General features: G+C 42.8%; 2 protein-coding genes across 24 annotated transcripts in view; both read left to right on the forward strand.

The window, feature by feature from the left end:
- LOC137323928 (poly(rC)-binding protein 3) overlaps nucleotides 1–8,908 on the forward strand; it is a 167,301-nt gene extending 158,393 nt beyond the window's left edge. For 21 of the 23 annotated variants that reach the window (XM_067988022.1, XM_067988021.1, XM_067988023.1 and 18 more), the window contains 2 exons: nucleotides 3,150–3,319; nucleotides 8,499–8,908. In XM_067988022.1, coding sequence (XP_067844123.1) covers nucleotides 3,150–3,319; nucleotides 8,499–8,535 — 207 coding nt within the window. In that variant the 3' untranslated portion in view covers nucleotides 8,536–8,908. The remainder of the gene's footprint in view (nucleotides 1–3,149; nucleotides 3,320–8,498) is intronic. The other 2 variants (XM_067988039.1, XM_067988044.1) reach the window with 1 other exon arrangement.
- Nucleotides 8,909–15,117: 6,209 nt separating this feature from the next.
- The window catches only part of LOC137323931 (protein mono-ADP-ribosyltransferase PARP12-like), a 41,503-nt gene continuing 34,553 nt past the window's right edge, over nucleotides 15,118–22,067 (forward strand). The window contains exons 1-3 of the mRNA XM_067988045.1: nucleotides 15,118–15,540; nucleotides 19,285–19,420; nucleotides 20,878–21,136. Of these exons, the coding sequence (XP_067844146.1) occupies nucleotides 15,206–15,540; nucleotides 19,285–19,420; nucleotides 20,878–21,136 (730 nt within the window). The 5' untranslated portion in view covers nucleotides 15,118–15,205. The remainder of the gene's footprint in view (nucleotides 15,541–19,284; nucleotides 19,421–20,877; nucleotides 21,137–22,067) is intronic.

Here is a 22,067-nt window from a genome sequence, read left to right on the forward strand (position 1 = left end):
CTTCTGAAATCCATGCTGAATATTCTTACTATGCTGACAATTCCCCAACAAATTTTGAGTCTGTAATCTAAGGATTTGAGTAGTTAGGAAATGATTGAAAACATTTTGGACATGGAATCTGCTTCTGCAATACTAACCTCTGTTAATATACGTGACTTGTTTGCTTAGAGTCCTTAAAGCAAACCTCGTTCAGCTGATGTGAAGTATTAAAATTGAAGTAAATCACGTTAAGAATTGGGTTAATTACTGTGGAATCAAATGATTTAATATAATTTATGTTAAATATCTTTAACCATTTATTTTTCCCTCCCCAATAAAATACAGCCCCACCCTCCGCTAGCATACTTTCATCTTCAACTGGAATGATAAGGTGGTCCGAATCACTGATAATGACACTGCACAATGTGCAGTAGGAGTTGCACTTTGTAAATCCTTTTTAATGATTGGCAAGGTCTCTGGGCACATTCTTCATAGCTGTGATAAATCAGAGCAGACTGAGTTTATTTTTTAAAAAACAGTTGTCCCAAGACAGCGTTCAACTCAGCAGACACTTCATGCTAGTAAGTAACAAGTCCAGATAACACCAGGCCCTGTCTTCAGAACTTAATTTGAATGTGGCTGGTATTAACCTACTCCAACAGTTGCATAATACAGCTGAAGCAAAATAAATCTTGCACTTCAACCCCATCTTATTTTTCCATCACAGAATATTACAATGTCATATTCTCCAATAAGCCTGGAATTGTATAATATACTGTGCCTTAATTCAGCTAATACAAAATATTAGCAAAGAAAGGCAGAAAGCATTTTGCTTTCCAACTATGAAAGACTTCATTTGTAAATGTTCTTTCATTTGTGAAGTATTTTCTCAACAAATCAGCTGTTAACAATGAAATCTTCATTTTTGTGTTGCTGATTTTCTGCATTAAAAGTAATAGGAAATTTATTCTGCACCTGTGATTAATCTGGCCAAGCATCTGGAAGGTAAAACTGAATTTATTGCATATGTGACAACAGGCTCTACATTAAGAATACATTCCACAATTCCCCATTGCCTGGTTGATGATGAAAACAAATTTTGTGCAATAAAGGTTAAATAAATTAGAGAAATGGTTGCATGTGTGACTCATCTTCACATCAAAGTGTCTATAATTCCAGATATATTATAAATTGATTTTGTAGGTGTTTTGCACAGCACTTAATTAACAGTTGCATTTTAAAGGTTTGTCAAAAATATAGGGCATTTTCATACACCAAATAAATTGCCTTTCCTGAAAATCAAGGATCTGTTTCTTAGATTATAGGTCATGTAATTTTTTTTAAAGATTAGGTGCAGTGAGTTTCTCGTCTCATCGTTCCCTTTCCTCTTCCCTCTCTTTCTTCTCTTCTCCTCCTCCTCCTCCTCCTCCTCCTCCTCCCCCCCCCCCCCCCCCCAATTTTAAATGTATAATCTACAGTGAAAATAGGTTCTTGATCTGGAGAAGATTGGACATTTGAGAGCAGGGCAAGCCGTACTGGAGATTTTATTCACTGGTTTGGCCACATTGCTGATTACAAGCCTATTACTAGCACAAGCTTCCCCAATGGCGAAGGTAACACAATATATGTCCAATCTCTATATAGTGGTCTATCTGCATAAAAATAGATAGAATTACATATTACATAGAATTTACAGCACAGAAACAGGCCATTCAATCCAACTGGTCTATGCCGTTATTTATGCTCCACACGAGCCGCCTCTGACTTCTTCATCCTATCAGCATATCCTTCTATTCCTTTCTCCCTCATGTACTTATCTAGATTCCCCCTAAATGCTTCTATGCCATTCACCTCAATTACTCCATGTGGTAGCAAATTCCACATTCTAACTACTCTCTGGGTAAATAATTTTCTCCTGAATTCCTAATTGGATTTCGTGACTATCCTATATTTATGATATGGAAATCATTTTTAGCTGCACTTCCATGAGTAGCCCTACAGCTTGTCGTGAATTAATTTATTCCCATCCAATATAATCACTTTTTTAAAAAAAAACTAGATTAAAGCTCTTGAAAATAGAACACCTCTGAATTGCCACTAACCAGTACTTACATTTGTGTACACAAAAGTCACATCTGTACAGCAAATGTAAATTAAGAATCTTGCTAAAGTTGTAAACATTATTCTGTTTAAATGACTGACGTATTGTTTTGATTTTTCAAATGCTTAGCATTGTACTGAGCATTTAAAGAATCAAAATTGGTCAGTGGAGTTTGGTTAATTTGCATCTGTTTAGTTGCTTCTGAGCAAGTTGTCATATCAGATAGTATGTATTGATGTAATATGTATACATGTAATTCATGTATTGGAGTTTAGCTGTGACTGGCTGCTTCTGCTATGGAATTTCATCAAACAGCACAGTATTCAGGGAAATTACAGCTCCGTTACTGCTTCCAGCAAGTTCAGCTCTGGTCAAAAAGACATCTGATAACTTTCCGCCTAAATTTACTGATTAACAAATGCTTTAAATCATCCAGGGTTGTGACCCATTACCTGAGCTAATCACATTCACTCAACACCACACTAGGGTGGTCTTCATGTTGGAAAAAGCACTGTCCTGAGCCAAGTAATCTCTGTCAAACAACCTTGTTTCAGCCAGCGCTCCCAAACACTGCAGCTGTGAAGGAGTCTGCCTGTCATTCAACCATTCTCCCTTCTCAAACCGCCTCATGAACACAGGAATCATTCACATACAAAGCCCCTCATTAAGTGTATAGTTATCATTCACCTTCTCAGCTTAAGCAACCTGATGTTTTCATCACCCACTTCTCCAGCAGCTTGATTTTAAAGGAAAGCATGCAAATTAAATGCAACTTAGGAATAACTACTACATACTTGAAGTTAATTTTAGGAACAACGGCCACTGAGCACGTTGAACAGGGACTTAGTTAAAGCATGGAGTAGAGAGACGTGGGGTTGGCTACCAAGAAGACGACAAATCGCTAGTGAATATAGGCGACAAAATTTAAATAGGCTGAAACGCCTTTATTTAGCTGTTCACGTTCGTCCAGCTTCAACAGTCTGCATTCTTCATTGCATACTCTCCCAGTTGGTTGGTTGTTTGTCTTAATTTTTTTTTCCAATTTTCTTCCCCAATATTTTCTTTTCAGCTAATAGGATGTATAATCGGCAGACAAGGCAGCAAAATCAATGAGATCAGACAAATGTCTGGGGCGCAGATTAAAATAGCTAATGCAGCAGAAGGTTCAACGGAACGCCAGATCACTATTACTGGATCCCCTGCCAACATAAGCCTTGCACAGTACCTCATTAATGCAAGGTAAGAGAACTTAGCCTGGCATTGTTAGGGGGGGAGGCCATCAACCCAGTTCATTAGAGCTTCATTAATGCTAGGGGAAGTGTTATACAATCATAAAGGCAAATATTACTCTCAATTAGTGAGTAAAACCCTTGTAATTGAGGTCTTGCTATTAGTTATGCATATCCAGCTCATGTTTGTAGATACACAGAATATTTAGGACACTTCCCCAATTGGCAGATTTTTTTTTTCTTTCTCCCTGATATTCCAACTCTAACTCCTCTCTGCCTCTGGTGTGCCTCAGTAAAATTGCTTGTTTCTCTCCCGGTTTCACATGATAGAGGACTGGAATGCACGTCATGTAGGTGAGAGGCAATTGGGGACCACAGGGAAGAAAAAGAGATGATGGGTTATTAATGAATTCACTCAATTCAAGCATTGCCTGATGTTACTTAAACCCCCTTGTGGTACATGCAGTGCACCCCCTTGATGGTGCTATAACAGCAGTTGTGTTACAACTCGGAGATTGATTTTATTGAGAAAAGTTAGAACAGGGAATGGTGTCTACTCACTAATTTGGACAGATAAAATTGAAAACTTTATATATCGTGAAAAGTAGGAAATACTGAATTCTGTCTAATCTGATCACTTCCACAATAGGGATGCCGTAAGGGCAAGTGATATGGTATCTTTGCTCGCACGTATTGTTTTACACTACAAAATACTTAAGGTGCAAATGTACAGTACCGTTGCAGTGCAGAATTTATCAGGAGGACTCACAACCTGTAGGCTAAAACAAAGTACCCTTAGCATACAGATGCTTTATTAACCTGGAGATACTGTAGATTCCCTATAGTAAGGCAGTACAGCTCATCAATATAGGATTCGAGGAGTTGATGCTTATTTCCCACTGGAGAGCCTTAGTATAACTTACAACTGCACCGGTGGCATCTCCCATCCAACCTCATTAGCACACAAATCAAACACTTGGTTCGGCATTCGGCATTAGCCAGCAGATGAAACCTGAAACCTGCAAATTCTGCACAGATTAACATCATAGGCCATGCATTAACCAGCAGGAGGCATTCAACAAGAGCAGCCTTGCCAATGTGGTAGAACTTACCATGAAAAGCAGTAATAGGGTAATTTTTGTCCGCTGTTACTATTTTTTTCCCCTCAAAAGATTCATAGCTCTTCCTCGAAGCAGATCCTGTTCCCCACTATTAGAAACTTTTCTGTTTTTGATGATCTACTGTGGCAGAATTGAATAATCCAAGGCCCAACAATTATTCCAATTGCAGTAACCTGTTCATGGATTAAATGTAATTTTCTACAATGCTGCAGGTTGTTGGAATATCAAATGCCTACCATAGCTTTTTCAGGCTAAAATAATTCAATTATTATGGACAAAGTAGCATAAATTTAATCAGCAGAAACCATTTTCAGTGAAACAAGTGGCAGGATGGATAGAAAGTTAGTTAAAAGAGAATAGTGGTTAATCGATAATTTTTGGACTGGAGAGATATGGTGTCCTTGGGGTCATTGTTGGGACCATTGCTCTGGACTTGGATATAGGGGACACTGTCAACATTTGTGTGCACTCAAAAATAGGGAGCACTGTGAAAAGGGTAGTCTGTGACTTGAGAAGGATATAAACAGGTTAGTAGATTGAGCAAATAGACATCAGATATTTAATGTGGATAAATGTGATGTGATTCATATTGGGAGGAAGAATGTCTCCTAAATGGTAAAACTTTTAAGATGAGCAGAGAGATCTATGGGATTGGATACACAGAAGGGAAGGGCAAGTTGAAAAAGCTGTTTTTTTTTAAAAAAGCAATGTATGGGATCCTAAGTTTTATAAATTGGGGCATTGAGTACAAACATGGAGGTAATGTTAAATCTATACAAGTATTGGTTAGGCTGAACTTAATATTGTCATTTTGGGTGCCCTACTTCAGGAAGGATGGCACGGTCATGGTTAGGGTATAGAAGAGATTCACTAAGATGATACCAGGGATAACACTTCAGTTATAAGAGACTGGAGAAACTTTCATAAAAGTAAAGAGGTTAAGAGGCAATCTGATAGAGGAGTTCAAAATTATGATCAGGTAAATAGGAAAAAAACTATTTCCAGTGATTGGTGAGTCAGTAACTAAAGGGCATAAATTTAAGATGAACACCAAAAGAATAAAGAGAAAGGTTAGAAGAAATCTTTTTATGTAGAGGGTAGTTGGAACATGGAATGGCTTACCATAATCAGCCGTGGAAGCAGAATCCATAACCGCTTTTAAAACAAGTGGGAAAATGCTTGAAAAAGAAAAATGGGGAAAGGGCAGGGGTGTGGGGCTTAGCAGATATCTCTTTCCAAGATGGGACAGTCACGAATGGCCTATGCTGCATGATATGATTCCTCCTGAATTACGTCGCAGTGCACACTTCTTCCTCCAACAGGCTTATCCTTCTCCTCATTCCCTCACTGGCCACCATGCTCCTGCCGAGTTCCCTCTGCCTTGACATTTTGCTCCCTGCTTTGAAAAACACCGTGTTTTGGTTACCCCTCCATTTTTTTTGTTTTTGAGCAGGAGGTTGAGTTAACTATTATGTTCCTTGCTTTGAGACGTTATAGTATGTAAGTGCTGCTTGTTCTCCTGAAGCCACAAAATAATCTGTTGGTTTGTTGGTCCTTAAAAATAGATGGGAATAATGGCTATCTCTTCAAAGAAAGAGTAGCAATAGATCTCAGTTCAATATTCAAATTGTATGCTTATTCACAGACCAGATCCATCCAGTGACCCTTGCTCAAAACTGCACTTGTGGATGTAGCCTGAGAAACGCATTGGTTCAACTGTAATGCTGTCCATAGTTGAATAGCCCAGCGACTCACTGTCTAGGATTGCACACGAACAAAGGCCACTCGGCCAAGCTAATAGAGGAGCTGCTGGTTCCCAGTGGATCAGCACCTTTGAGAGAAAATTGGGTTGAAAAAAACTAAAGTGGCATTATTTGGTTGTTGCTGGATAATTAGCAAGCTGAAGACAACAGTGCGACATCCTAATATTACTCATTTTGTGTGCTACACCTTAAATACTATTACCAAGTTAAAATCTCATAGCAAAACTTTGCTGGTGCAGGATGACCTTTCACCTCACAACCACACGATGCTGATGTCAGAACTGGCTTCGCAGCCTGACCAAAAACTCCAATACCTGGCTGTATGCTTCACATGGAGTCTGTGCAGTTAAAGCACCCCATGAATCTTGATGGTTTACATTGATTTTAAGAGACATTGATAAATTTCACAGATGCCCTTGAGTGCAAGCTTCACTGAATCCATACAACTGTCCCCAACGCACAGCCCTACTAGTGACTTAATGTGCTGTCAAAAACATTCCACTATGCGGCTGTCCAATGCAGATCAATATTTACAATCTCAAAGGAGCTGTAAAATATAAATGCTTGGTCAAAAATATACTCTGTAGACATTTTTGTTCTTCAATCTGTTTCACACCCAAGCTCCAGTTCACCATTGTATGTTGCCTTTTTGTTGTATAGACTACTTCAGATAGAAACAGTTCTATTTGCCCTGTCTCTAGAATCTGTCCCATTTGCATTAGGAGGTGGATTCCAGAGCAGCAGCTGCAACCAATAAGTATCTCACTTTTGCATTCATGCAGTTTAAAAGGTATGATCATTGCTTTCGTTATCTGGACACAGACCTTACTCGTTGGGTGGGCCGGCCTTGCAGTCCAGCAATGTGAAAAGTGCAGTAGGTGTACACATCATTGACCAAATGAGAGATCAGCAATCAGACCAGGCCAGCTTATCCTTTCTGCTGAAGGAGACTGGGGTTTTGAGCCAATCTTTCATTTAAAGCTTTTAGGGGAGGGGAGGATGGAGGTCAATGTATATAAAGGTTATAAAAACATACTCGTTCTCATCTGATGCAGTTTTTTACAGAACAATCCCTGTGATCATATTACTGAGAACTATGAAGCAGATAGTCTGGTGTTCTAAAATATTGCTTTAATTCTTGAAAGTGAAGTAGCTGAACAGTGAGTAACAGATTTTGATGAAGGCTGCAATTAACAAGGATCCCAAACAGATCAATACCTTACGGGTTATTGGTGATTCATTAAATCATGGTTGTGGTAATGTCCCTCAGTGCCTGTCTTACTTGGAGCATAACATAAGACGACTAGCTATTTCTCTTCATGGGGTTGGGGAGCAGAATTATCCTACAGCTCCGCTGAGGCACCTCCCTAGCAGCCAACTTTCGAAGTTTGAAAGTGTGGGATTACCTTTCCTCTACTATCAGCCAAGCATGATATCTGAAGCACAAAGGGAAATCTGAGAAAAATGCTCTTTTCCAAATGTTTGTTTCAAAGATAAACTATTCAAACATTTGAAGCAATTCGAACTTGGATAAACCACACTTACCAATATATTGGAATTAGGAAACCTGAAAAGCACATTCCCCTTTTGTGTTAAACCTTCAGTCAAAACCACCAGCATTGCCAACTTATTAAACCTGAAAATGGTAATTGTTACTTTTGTCCATGAGCTCACTTGGTTGCCGTCCCCCAAAACAGTGGAGAAATAAACTTGTTCTATTCCACAGGCATAGTCATCTACCGGATTGATGAGAACAAGAATAAATGTAGAGCAGGTATTTGAGGGGCAATTAGCCTGAATTCATTTTGCACCAGGACATGAGAGTGATGTATTCTGAAAGCTGCAAGTGTGGATATTCACTAATCAAAAGAGGGGAGCTACTAAATGATACAGGATCTATCACCATTCCCAAATCTATCAGATTTACAGTAAATCAGTCTGTAGGATTATTGTAGCTGTAAATTGCCTGCTGAATTTCAGGAAATGAATGTTGTGGCTTTAACCACAATATTCTCTTGCCTGTTTCATTTAGAATTTACCATGTGGAGTGGTTGAGGCAAATAGCATAAATGCATTTAAAGAGAAGCTTGATCAACATGAGGGAGAAAGGAACAGAAGGATATGTTAGGCTGAGATGAAGTAAGGAAGGGAGGAGGCTCTTGTGGAGCATAAACACTGGCATAGACCTGTTGGGCCAAATGGCCTGTTTCTGTACTGTAAATTCAATTTAATTGAAGCTCATTAAATGTTCCTTCCTATTTAGAACTGTCATTGATCAAATTGTTTTTCTGTTTCTCTATTCTAGGCTAACATCTGAAGTCTCTGGAATGGGCACACTTTAATTGTTTACTCATCTCCCTCTGCTATCTGTGTCATGTTACCCACCTAAATAAACCACAAGCAACCTGCTATCACACCCTGTTTGTAAAATTTGTATATTACAGTTCAGCCTCATACACAATACTTAGAATGTTAAATTTGAAGGAATTATTCTGAAGTTCTTTTCCAATTCCAGTTCTTTCTGACTAGACCCTCCTTCCCCATTGCTTCATGCTTTAATGTAGGTTTTTGGTTCCACATTTACTTAAATTAACTATTGCTTGCAAAAAATGTATTTGCAGACTATTTCCTCTGTATACTTTTTAGTTCAGTAATTACCGGTAACATGATTGCAACTTCTTTTTATAAAAAATAATAAATCTTGATGTAATCCAATTACTCGTAGTTGTTCTGTTTGTTTATAATAAAGGAAAGTGCATGACCAGATATGTGATGAAATATATCTTATCACAAAACACATACTGTCCATCTGCTGTACTGTCAGCTGCCATGAGAAGGTACATAGCATCAGTGATACATTTGTGAATGTTGAGGACTTTGTTCCTGAGTAAGTGAATATTCTGGAGGGCAATATGGAACTGCATGATGATTAATGATCCACAGACTGGGTCGGGGGTGTGGATGAGGTAAGAGGGACGGGGTACAATTTAGAGAGGTTAAACCCCAAGGAGTGAATTGGGCGCTGGGAGCGGTGTAAGATAGTTGAGATTACTGCCCAGCGAGAGCTGGTGTGGTGGAGAAACATAGAAAATTGGAGCAGGAGTAGGCCATTCGGCCCTTCAAGCTTGCTCTGCCTTTTAATATGATCATGGCTGATCTTCTATCTCAATACCATATTCCCACTCTCCTCATACCCCTTGATGCCTTTTGTGTCTAGAAATCTATCTAGCTCCTTCTAAAATATATTCAGTGACTTGGCCTCCACAGCCTTCTGTGGTAGAGAATTCCACAAGTTCACCACCCTCTGAGTGAAGAAATTTCTCCTCATCTCAGTCCTAAATGTCCTACCCCGTATCCTGAGACTGTGACCCCTCGTTCTGGACCCCCCAGCCAGGGGAAACATCCTCACTGCATCCAGTCTGTCTAGCCCTGTCAGAATATTATGTTTCAATGAGATCCCCTCTCATTTTTCTAAACTCAAGTGACTATAGGCCGAGTCGTCCCAATCTCTTCTCATATGACAGTCCTGCCATCCCAGGGATCGGTCTGGTGAACCTAGAATACCAGTGGAAATACAGAGGTGGGGTCATGGGCTCATTGAAGAGGGAGTTGGGTCTGGAACAGTTGTGGCAGAAAAGGTGGTGTTGAATGGAGTGAGGGATCAAGGCAGATCTTGATGGAAAAGTGGGTGTGGCTGGATGAGAGTTAGGCCATTCAGGAGTGAAATCAGGAAGCACTTTTTCACACGGGTAGTGAAAATCTAGAACACACCCCCCAAAGGCAGTGGATGCTGGGTCAATTGAAATTTATAAGACTAGAGATTGCTAGATTTTTTATTAGATAAGGATATCCAGGGATATGGAGCAAAAGCGAGTAGAGTTACAGATCAGCCATGATCTAATTGAACGGTGGACAGGCTTGATGGGCTGAATGGCCTCCTGTTCCTATCTTGCTATGTCCCACAAGAATCAGGTAGAAGCAGGAGCCTCACTATTGTCTTTCTATGTTAGTGTTGTGGTTTCGGACTGGTGGCAATAGTCAGAGCAGCAAAGAGTTGTGGCACCATGGACTGTCGGAGAAGAAAGGGAAATTGGGAGTTCAGCACCAATGCCTACCTTCCCAAATCCACGGGCCACATGTGCTCCGAGGGCTAGTGTCCCGAGTGCCCCACTGTGGAATTGGCCTTCAAATCTCCGTTTCTTAAAGCAATCGTCACTTTTTTCTTACTCAATTTTGTGACATCAAGATGCTGTGGTCCTGTCCTGTCTTCCTACTGGTGTTGATGGTGGGAAGGAGGGGCCGGGAAGGGGGTTCTCCCCACCCCCCTCCCCTCCATAGTATTGGCTTGTTTTTTCTCTGCTTGAGCCTACCAGACCCAATCAGTTATGTCAGCATTTTATATTCTCATTCCAGACCTGGATTTGCAGCTTTATCTTGATTTCTTCAATTTTCCCCATGCTCTTTCCTGGCTTTGTGTCGGCCTCTCCCCAGGTATTTTGCCCTCTTAAATATTTGCCCATTCTTTTGATGTTTTTCCATTGCTTCATTGAACATTAACATCATAGTTTTCAACTGAGCAGTTTGCTGGTCATTCAGCCCATCAGCCTATCTCTTTTCCCCCCATATCTCTGTCTCTGTATCTCTCCCCCCCCCCCCCCCCCCATCTCTTATCTCCCTCTCTTTTCTACCCCCCCCCCCCCCCCCCCCCCCCACTTTATAACGAGTAAAATGCTTGCTTATCTTTTGGTTTTGAGTTCTGATGAAGCGTATACTCCTAAAACATTAACCTGTCTTCTCCCTTTTCAAATGCTGACTGATCTATTTATTTCCAATATTCTCTGTCCCTCTCTGATTCCCAGCATTTGCCGTTTCCTTTTTTATTTCCTGCATGCAAAAAAATATATATATTTATTGAGAAACCAAGGTTGAAAAGGATAAGAGAAGAGGGTAAATCAGGAATTGGTACACAGGAAGACATTTAAATGTTTTGGCCCTGAATTTCCACAAATTGCAGTGGCCATTGGTCTTTTATCAATAATAGTACTGAATCAGGAGCTGAAATCCCTCCTTTCAACCTTTTGTGTTTTCAAAAGCGGCACCTACAGTTCTGGAAAAGAACAGGTCTTTAGAGCTTTCATTTTTCTGGACATTGGCACTGTTTTAAGATAGTTTGGTGAGCTTGTACTTCATGGCAGAAAGATACAACTCCCAAATGCTTGCCCTCTGTTCGCCTTACCCAGTATACTAGAAAAGAAAGACTTGCATTTGTATCGCGCCTTTTACCATCTCAGGATGTCCCAAAGTGCTTTAGAGCCAATGGAGTATTTTTGAAGTGTTGTCACTGTTGTACTGTAGGAAATGCAGTAGCCACTTTGTGTGCAACAAGATCCCACAAACAGCAATATGATAATGGCCGGATAATCTGTGATGTTGGCTGAGGGATAAATACTGACCAGGATACCGGGGAGAACACCCTTGCTCTTCTTCGAAATATTGCAGTGGGATCTTTTTTACATCCATCTGAGAGGGAAGATGGGGCCTTGGTTTAACATCTCGCCTGAAAGAAGACGCCTCTGACACTACAGCAATCCCTCAGTACTGCACTCGAGCGGCAGCCTGGATTTTTGTGCTCAATCTGTGGACTTGAAACAACAACCTACTGATTCTGAGGTGAAAGTGACACCACTGAGCCACATCTGTTCATAAATTATAACAGTGACTACACTTAAAGTACTTCATTGGCTGTAAAGTGCTTTGAGACGTCCGGAGATCGTGAAAGGTGCTATATAAACGCAATACTTTCAACTTTTTTTATTGCAATCGTGCCTACAGTTCTGGAAGAGAACAGGCCTTCGGAGCTTTCATTTTTCTGGACATTGGCACTGATTTAAGATATTTTGGTGAGCTTGTACTTCATGGCAGAAAGATAGGTCTGCTCCCAAATGCTTGCCCTAGGTCTTCTCACTCTGTCCTCAGAGTTAGCATATCACCCTGACCTCAGCAAAGTGGTCATTTTCCAAAAAAAAACAGTTGCTGGAATCTTCATGAAAAAACTATTTGGCAAATGTGTTTTTTTTGTTTTTGGAAGGAAGAATTGTCCTGCACCTTCTGTTGCTATAATTTCACATGGAAGTGATATGTTCCAACATGAATGTAGGAAAATGAATTGGATGTTATTTGTGAAGACTGGCCCTTTAAAACACTTTTACTGCCCTGGTCTGCATTGTTCAGTCTGAGATCAGGCGAAACACAACCAAAGGATAAACCTTTTGTTATATAAAGTTGTGTATTAAGCAGCCAGAATGCCAATCAACAAATGCCAGTCAGACAGCCGAAACAATCTATTATGAATACAGCCGATAAAAATAACACCAATCACACACACAACTCATTACCTTTTCCATGCATTCCAATAATGTCTCTCTAGCTCTCTTTTGCTCCACCCTTGATACCCTTCGTCATGTCCACTCCAGCAGCTATTGCCAGCTCCCCCAGAACTGTAACCCCAGTTACCTCTTCCCACCCCATGCTTCTGGCAACCTTCCCACCCAGGGATTGACTTCTCTAGTTTCCTCATTGCCCTCTGATTGTCTTCTTCAACTGCCCATTTCCAACCCTGCCAGTGGGTCATCACCCTTAATAATACTTGCTTCCTTGCAAACAAGGCCCTTGCCATCTACAACCTCATTGAGAACAAATCTATTGACATCTTTTTGCAGATACACATCTGGTTTGCAGATGGTAATTCTTTCCTTTTCACCAAAGCTTGGCTAAACATTCCACCATATGCCCCACTAATCAGAGGCCACTTCGGTCATTGGTCACTTTTTGTGTGAAGTGCTCCCTGGCATCGGTCCTGAACTTGCCTTTGACCAGTTTGTACCTTGTCTTTTAGTCATGATTTAACTTGAAATAGTGTTGAAGGGGAACTCTTTTCTATCACATTCCTCTATCAAGTCCTGTCTTATTTGCCTCTTTTCAAGGCTGAAGAGTATCAAGTATTTTTTAACCTTTCCTTGACGTCAGCCATGGCTCAGTGGTAGCACTCTTCTAGTCAGAAGGTTGTGGGTTCAAGTCCCACTCTGGAGACTTAAGCACAAAAGTCTAAGCTGACATTCCAGTGCAGTACTGAGGGAGTGCTGCACTGTCGGAGGTGCCGTCTTTCGGATGAGACATTAAACCAAGGCCCCATCTGCCCTTGGGTGGATACAAAAGATCCCATGCACTATTTTGAAGAACAGCAGGGGCGTTCTCCCCAATATTTATCCCTCAATCAACATCACTCAACATTATCACATTGCTGTTTGTGAGAGCTTGCTGTGTACAAATTGGCTTCCACGTTTCCTACACTACAACACTGACTACACTTCAAAAGTACTTAATTGGTTTTAAAGTGCTTTGAGACGTCCTAAGCTTTGAAAGGAGCTATATAAATGCAATAGTCCTTTCTTGTAAGTCCAGCTTTGGACACTACAGATCATCCTTATGGCTCCGTCCCTAGGTTTGAAGGTCCTCTTGTTCCTCAGTGACCAGAACTGAACCCGGTCTTCGAGTTTGTCGCCTGGCGAGAGTACCGACCCGCATCTGATTGTTACCTAGTGACAGGTGTGTGTGCCAGGTGAGGACTGCACCGGGATTGTCTGTGATGCTCCCCCAGTTCCAACACTCACTGTCAAGGCTCACATGTGAAGAATTGGACGGGGTACAGTTTCAGTTCAATGGTCTGAGTAATTTAGCAGTATAGCTCAGCAATCTGTTTGCTTTGTGTCTTGGTTGACAATGTTTTGTGCTTCAATATGCGGTGTAACAATTCTACTTTGTAATATTTTAAGTGGACACCCTAACTACTCAGTTGTGAATGAACCGTCCTCTGTAATACTAAGCCTTCTAGTCAGGGAACAAGACAACAACAACTTGCATTAATATCGTGCCTTTAATATGGTAAAATGTCCCAAGGTGTTTCAGAGAAGCGATATCAGACAAAATTTGATACCGAACCGCATAAGGAGATATCAAGACAGATGACCAAAAGCTTGGTCAAAGAGGTAGGTTTTAAGGAGCATCTTAAAGGAGGAGAAAGAGGTTCAGGGAGGGAATTCCAGAGCTTAGAGCCTAGGCAGCTGAAGGGACAGCCGCGAATGATGGGGCAAAGGAAATCGGGGATGCGCAAGAGGCCAGAATTGAAGGTTCGCACAGGTCTCGGAGGGATGTCGGGCTGGAGGAAGTTACAGAGATAGCGAGGGGCTTGAGCACAAGGATATGAATTTTAAATTAAGGCATTGCTGGACTGGGAGCCGATGTGGGTCAGCAAGCACAGGAGTGATGGGTGAATGGGACTTGGTGCGAGTTAGGATACAGGCAGCAGAGTTTTGAATGAGCTAAAGTTTACGGAGGGCGGAAGATGTCAGGTGGGCCGTGGGAGCATTGGAATAGTCGAGTCTAGAGGTAACAAAGGCATAGATGGGCGGTGCTAAGTTCGAGCCATGGTTCTCTGAGGTTGCTCAAAAGGAGACAGTGGTGAAGATTCTAGAATCAGGCATAGTGCCCCTTGGCTACAGATGGACAATACGAGCTAAGGATCCCACTCCTGCTCACTATCTAGTGACTCTTTGGTGGAAAGTGCCCGTTTGTGGTAAATGAGGGCAAGATCGAGCTCGGCTGTGATGCCTCCACAGTGAAATAGCTGACCAACACTCTCAGTCTCGGCTGGCATATGACGAATGACCTTTTGGGTAAGGTAACAGAGGGCCCTTGGCACTTTTTGCACCGTGCCCCAGCAAGAATCAACACCTTCAAGAAATAGGGGGGAAATTGATAAAAGGGAATTTAGTATCTGAAGGGTTAAAGTGAAAGCCTTCCAGCTCAGGAAGTCTTTGGGTTTGGCCAGTTAACAGTCAGCCAGTAAATCTCCTAGATTCAGTTTCGTTTCTAGGATTCCGAGTCACACAAGATCATTTTGTTAAACTAGCCTCGATTTGATAGGGCAAAGAGGAAATTAAAACACAAGGAGAAATGTCGCAACTAACTGTCACAGAATACAGCCTCAAGACCCTCTGCGCCGGCCAGGGGTCTCTGGATTATAACGCCATCCAGGAGAAAATTGCCACCCATTTCAGTGTCTCTGGGACAGAGCTAAATCGGGTCCTGTACAACACCGAGCACTTCGCTGTGGTGAAACTATCAGGAACTGAAGCTCTGGGCTCCAATCTGACCCCAAACAGTCTCGTGATCGCCATCACCTCAGTCAGACTGTGCAGGAACTATTCGAAGAGGGACTGCGAGAACTGCGGCAAGCTGCACTTATGCCGCCGCTTTATCTATGACGACTGTAGATCATCCAAAGCGAAGTAAGTGAATGTGTAGGTGAACTCTTCTTGATGAAGAGCAATAATACCCAGCCGTGTTATCTGCTGTGAAGCCTGGTCTGTAAGTCGCAACTTTACAGAGGCCTTGACGATATCAGTCCTTTGTACGAGAGTCCAGAGTCCACAAGCCAGCTGCTGATGTTTACTTGGTTAAATCTGGTTCCTATAGACTAGAAGATCCAGTTCTACCTGGTCTGCCCGAAACTTGGTTCACGGACCTCGAGCGGCTTTTATTTATTTGTTCTTGGAATGTGGCCAGCATTTATTGCCCATCCCTCAGTTGCCCTGAGATGGTGGTGGTGTTGGGCCTTTTCTTTAATCCTATGCGGTTATGGTGATGGGGCTCCCACAATAGTGTTCATTGAATCATAGAAAATTTACGGCGCAGAAGGAGGCCATTTGGCCCATCGTGTCTGCGCCGGCTGAGAAACGAGCCACCCGGCCTAATCCCACTTTCCTGCATTTGTTCCATAGCCCTGCAGGTCACGGCTCTTCAGGTGCACATCCAGGTATTTTTTAAATGAGTTGAGGGTTTCTGCCTCTACCACCCTCTCAGGCAGTGATTTCCAGACCCCCACCACCCTCTGGGTGAAAACAAATTTCCTCATTTCCGCTCTAATCCTTCTACCAATCACTTTAAATCTATGCCCCCTGGTTATTGACCCCTCCGCTAAGGGAAATAGGTCCTTCCTATCCACTCTATCTAGGCCCCTCATAATTTTGTACACCTCAATTAAATCTCCCCTCAGCCTCCTCTGTTCCAAAGAAAACAACCCCAGCCTATCCAATCTTTCCTCATAGCTAAAATTCTCCAGTCCTGGCAACATCCTCGTAAATCTCCTCTGCACCCTCTCTAGTGCAATTACATCCTTCCTGTAATGTAGTAACCAGAACTGTACACAGTACTCAAGCTGTGGCCTAACTAGTGTTTTATATAGTTCCAGCATAACATCCCTGCTCTTATATTCTATGCCTCGGCTAATAAAGGAAAGTATCCCGTATGCCGCCTTAACCACCTTATCTACCTGTCCTGCTACTTTCAGGGATCTGTGGACATGCACTCCAAGGTCCCTCACTTCCTCTACACCTCTCAGTATCCTCACATTTATTGTGTATTCCCTTGCCTTGTTTGCTCTCCCCAAATGCATTTCCTCACACTTCTCCGGATTGAACTCCATTTGCCACTTTTCTGCCCATCTGACCAGTCCATTGACATCTTCCTGCAGTCTATAGCTTCCCTCCTCACTATCAACCACACAACCTGTCTTTGTGTCATCAGTGTTATGGAGGGAATTCCAAAATATTGACCAAGCAAGGATAAAGGGACAGCGATATATCTTCAAGTCAGTCTGATATGTGGCTTGGAGCAGAACTTGGAGGTGACAGTTTCCCCACAATGTTGAAGCTCCTGTTCTTCTAGGTGTGACAACAACTTGCATTTTCATAGCACCTTCAACGTAGTAAAACGTCCTAAGGTGCTTCACAGGAGCATTATCGGTCAAAAATTGACACCAGGCCACATAAGGAAATAGTAGGATGGGTAACCAAAAGATTGGTCAAAGAGGTAGGTTTTAAGGAGCATCTTAAAGGAGGAGAGAGAGGTAGAGAGGATTAGGGAGGGAATTCCAGAGCTTAAGATCTAGACAGCTGAAGGCACGGCCACCAATGAAAATTGGGGATGCACAAGAGCCCAGAATTGGAGGAGCGCAGAGACCTTGGGAGGATTCTAGGCTGGAAGAGGTTACAGAGATAGGGAGGGGGCGAGGCCATGGAGGAATTTGAAAACAAGGATGAGAATTTTAAAATCGAGGTGTTCCTCAAGGAGCCGGAGCCAATGTAGTCAGCGAGCACATGGGTGATGGGTTAACAGAACTGGGTGCGAGTTAGGATATGGGCAGCAGAATTTTAGATGTGCTGAAGTTTATGGAGGGTGGATGATGGGAGGCCTGCTTGGACAGCATTGGAATAGTCGAATCTGGAAATAACAAAAGCATGGATGAGAGTTTCAGCAGCAGATGAGCTGAGGTGGGGCAGAAGTTGCAGGGAGGGAAGTGCTGCCCAAGTAACCTTGCTGAGTTGCTGCAGTGCATCCTGTAGTTCATAATTACTGCAGGCACAATGCAGTGGAGTTGGAGGGGTAGATATTTGAGTCCGTTGGCAGGGGCAATGACCATGTGAACTGCTCTGTCCTGAATGGACTTGAGCTTGAGTCTTGTTGAAGCCGCACCAATCCAGGCGAGTGGTGAGTATTCCATTACACTCCTGACTTGTAGATGGTGGAGAGGCTTTGATGGGCCACTTGTCCCAGAGTACCCAGCTGCTGTCCTCCTCTTGTATCCAGTATTGTTATGCTTTGTCCAGTTGAGTTTCTGGTTAACGGTGACCCCTACCCCGGATGTTGATGGTGGGGGTCTCGGTGATGGTTGTGCCATTAATGGTTAAAGGGAGGTGGCTGGGCTTTCTCTTGTTCACAGTGATCATTACCTGCTACTTATGTGGTGCAAATGATACCTGCCACTTGTCAGCCCAAGTCTTGATGTTATCCAGGTCCTATTGCAGGCTGGGATAGGCATCGTCAGTGAGCAGCCACATTCCTGACCTTATGACAAAGGGAAGGTCTTTCATGAAGCAGCTGAAGATGGTTGGGCTGAGGATGTGTCCCTGAGGAACCTGGATGTTCTGGAGGCTGTGATGACTGGCCTCTGGTAAACACAACCATCTTCCTTTGTGTCAGGTATGACTGTAGCTATTGGAGGCTTTTCCCTTTGACCGCCTATTGACTTAGGTTTTTCCAAGGCTCATTGGCATCACACTCATCCAAATGCTGCCTTGATGTTGAAAGCAGCTACTCTCACCCTCTCCATAAGCATTCAGCTCTTGCATCCATTTCTGGATCAAGGCTGTGCTGAGGTCTGGAGCCGAGTGGTTCTGGCGGAACCCGAATTGAGCATCAGTGAGTAGGCATTATTTTGATGACTCCTTACATCACTTTCCTGATGGAGGCCTTTCGGGGTGGTGATGGGCCAGGTTAGATTTGTCCTGTTTTTTTGGGGGATAGGACAAAGCTGGGCAATCTTTCAATTTGTCGGGCAGATGCCCATGTCATAGCTGCACTGGAACAGCTTGGTTATGGGAATGGAAAAACTTTGGTGCATAGATTCTCATCACTACAACATGTACAGCCTTTGCTGTGTCTAGTGCACTTAGTCACCTCATAGTGTCACGTAGAGTCAAATGCATTGGTTGGACACTGCTACCTATGATGGTGGGGACCTCTGGAAGAGACCGAGTAGGATCATCCACTTGGCACTTTAGGCTGGTGATGCTTCTAAACACCTCAGCCTTCCCTCTTGCACTCGCATGATGAGGGTGAGGGTGAGGATGGGGATGTTCGTGGAGCTTCCTCCTGTTGCCTGGTTGTCCACCTCCATTCTCGACTGAAGGTGGTAAGGCTATGGATCTGATCCATTGGTTGTGGGACTGTTTGGCTCTGTTGATAGCTCAGTTCATAGGACACTAACCTTGTTCAGCCTGAGAGAGTGACTGGGGATGGAGACAGAAAAAGACAGGGTTCAGACAGAGGTTAGATTGCAGCTCATACTACAGTGTGATAGATAGGATGTTATGACCTTCTAACTGTAACCCCATTTCACAATACAAACAGGAGGGGGATTATTAAACAGACTAAGATCTATAAGTTTCCTGAACGTCCTTTGTTTGTTTCAGAAAACCCTGCACATATTCTCACGACATCCAATCCCCCCATAATGCTGCCATCTTGAGTGCTAATGGACTTCACAATCTGGACATCAAAGAACTGCGTCAACTTCTGCTGCAGAATGATCCCACCCTGCTGCCCGAGGTAGGATTCAAAAGAAGGAGACTGAGAGGGGGCCTCATAGAGGTTATAAAGGAAAATAAATGGGATAGAAAAGATAAATCAGGAACATTGCTTCAAATTAAACTATGCCAGTAGATCAAGGTTCAAACAAGTGAAAGATAAATTCAGGACTGATGCCAGGAAATTTGTCTTCACACACAAAGGGATTGGACTTTATAAAACACTGGTTAGGCCTCAGCTGGAGTGTTATAATTTCGGGCACCACACTTTAGGATGGTTGTCAAGGCCTTAGAGAGGGTGCAGAAGAGATTTACTAGAATGGTACCAGGGATGGGGGACTTCAGTTATGTGGAAAGACTGGAGAAGCTGGGATTGTTCTCCTTAGAACAGAGAAGGTTAAGGGGAGATATGATAGAGGTGTTTAAAATCATGAAGGGTTTCGATAGAGTAAATAAGGAGAAACTGTTTCCAGTGGCAGGAGGGTCGGTAACCAGAGGACACAAATTTAAGGTAATTGGCAAAAGAACCAGAGGGGAAATGAGGCAACATTTTTTTAATCAGCAAGTTGTTATAATCTGGAATGCACTTCTTGAATGGGCAGTGGAAGCAGATTTAATAGGAACTTTCAAAAGGGAATTGGATAAATACTTGGAGAGAAAAAAATTGGAAAAAGGGCAAGGGGAGTAGGACTAATTGGATAGTTCTTTTGAAGAGCCGGCACAGAGTGGCCCCCTTCTGTGCTGTATGATTCTAGTCATTACAACGTAACGATTAAGAGTGCAAACGTTAACTGACATTTTTGTCTCCCCACCTCCTCTATTTCAGAGGCGCTGAACCCAATTGTAGTGTCCCCACCATCGCCCTGGCTAAATTCAGCAGTGCAGCTTTTTCCTTAAAGGGCAGAACATTTGAAAAGCAAATATCTTCATTTGAGGCCTAGTTGGAAAAGCTACTGAAGCATTAAATAAATCAGCACTGCTCTTCATACAGATTTGTTTGCAACACTTCATGGATTGGACTATGTTGTAGGTTTTCAATGTAAGACTATCGGGACAATCTGGTGGCCCAATGCGTTGGTTGTGTGGGTTTTTAATCTTTTTTTGCCTCTCCCAGAGGATCACACGGTTTTGGGTTGGGTGGGGAGTGCATATATTGTGTGGGAAATGCTGGATGGACCAGAGGGTCTTTTCCTGTCTGTCTTTGTTCCTAGGTTTGTATCGCTGGAGAGGAGGAGGTACTGAGTAGGAACTAGGCACTTTCCAACAGGGAAGGCAGAGGAAATCATTGTGTTACCTTTGGACTCCCAACTTGAATGTTATGTAGAAACTCCCTTTGAGAATCTCAAGTGTTGGCAACTGTCCACTCTCATAGGCAGCTAATGGTGGATTGTACTTGGAGGGAGACCAGTCAAACCTCCTGGAGAGAGGAAGGTAGTGGAAAAACGGGAGATGAGATTACAAACGATATTCTCTTTTCAGGTTTGCACCTTTTACAACAAGGGGAATGGTCCCTTCGGCTCGTGCAGCTTCAAGCAGTCTTGCAATAAGCTTCACATGTGCCTTCAGTTTATTCTGGGAGCCTGCCCGCACGGAAACCAGTGTGAGCGTCGCCACAGTTTCCTGGAAAGCCGAGAACTGCTGGAGAAACGCAGAGTGAACATCGAACTGATCTGCGATTTGCCGACAGTATATCGCAACATTTGCGCAATCAGGAGATGGGAGTCTGCTGATGAGAAAGGTAAAAGCACAGTTTCATTTCCCATCCAATTTTCTCTTTGTTTTATTCTCTTACCCCCACCTGCCCCACTACCCTTGATGATCCTGCCTGTGGCTCTGTAGGTAACACTCTTGTATCTGAGTCAGAAGGTTGTGAGTTCAAGTCCCACTCCAGAGACTTGAGCACGTAATCTAGGCTGACATTTCAGTGCAGTACTCAGGTGCCGTCTTTCGGACGAGACGTTAAACCAAGGCCCCATCTCCCCTCTTAGGTGGACGTAAAAAGTCCCATGGCACTATTTTAAAGAAGAGCAGGAGAATTCTCTCCGGTGTCCTGGCCAATATTAATCCCTTAACCAACCATTATCACATTGCTGTTTGTGGAACCTTGCTGTGCACAAGTTGGCTGCTGCGTTTCCTACTTTACAACAATGACTACACTTGGACAAAGTACTTCATCGGCTGCAAAGTGCTTTGGGACCCTCAAGGTCGTCTTTCTTTCTTTTATCCAATGCTAGGAGAGAGATTTCACATCCTCACTGAAAATTATTGAAATCTTAACTCTCTACCTATTTAACTTTTCATTTTTACTTTTAAAATGTGCAGCCACTATCCCAATGCTGCCCTTCTTATTGCTGCCTGATATGGTCAAGGATGTTTCATCATAGTTAAACTAATGTTAACAGTTAAAAGGGGAGGAGTGAAAAATATTTGCCTGGCAGTGTCTAAGATCTCTGTTGATAATCTGTTGCGAGGAGCAGCTTAAATTGCTTTGTCCCACTTGCACAACTGTGCTTTTTGCGCCTGGAATTTTCACCAGAGTGCTGGAAGGGTGCAGAGCAGTTGGCGCTCTGCCAGATGTTTTAGGCCTTATCTAATATCCAGGATTTCTGAGCTGAGATTCTAGTAGGGATAAGACCATCATGAGTTCCCTGACTGACTCCAGTCCTCTT

The sequence above is a fragment of the Heptranchias perlo genome, chromosome 7 (genome assembly GCF_035084215.1).
Source record: "Heptranchias perlo isolate sHepPer1 chromosome 7, sHepPer1.hap1, whole genome shotgun sequence".
NCBI lineage: Eukaryota > Metazoa > Chordata > Chondrichthyes > Hexanchiformes > Hexanchidae > Heptranchias > Heptranchias perlo.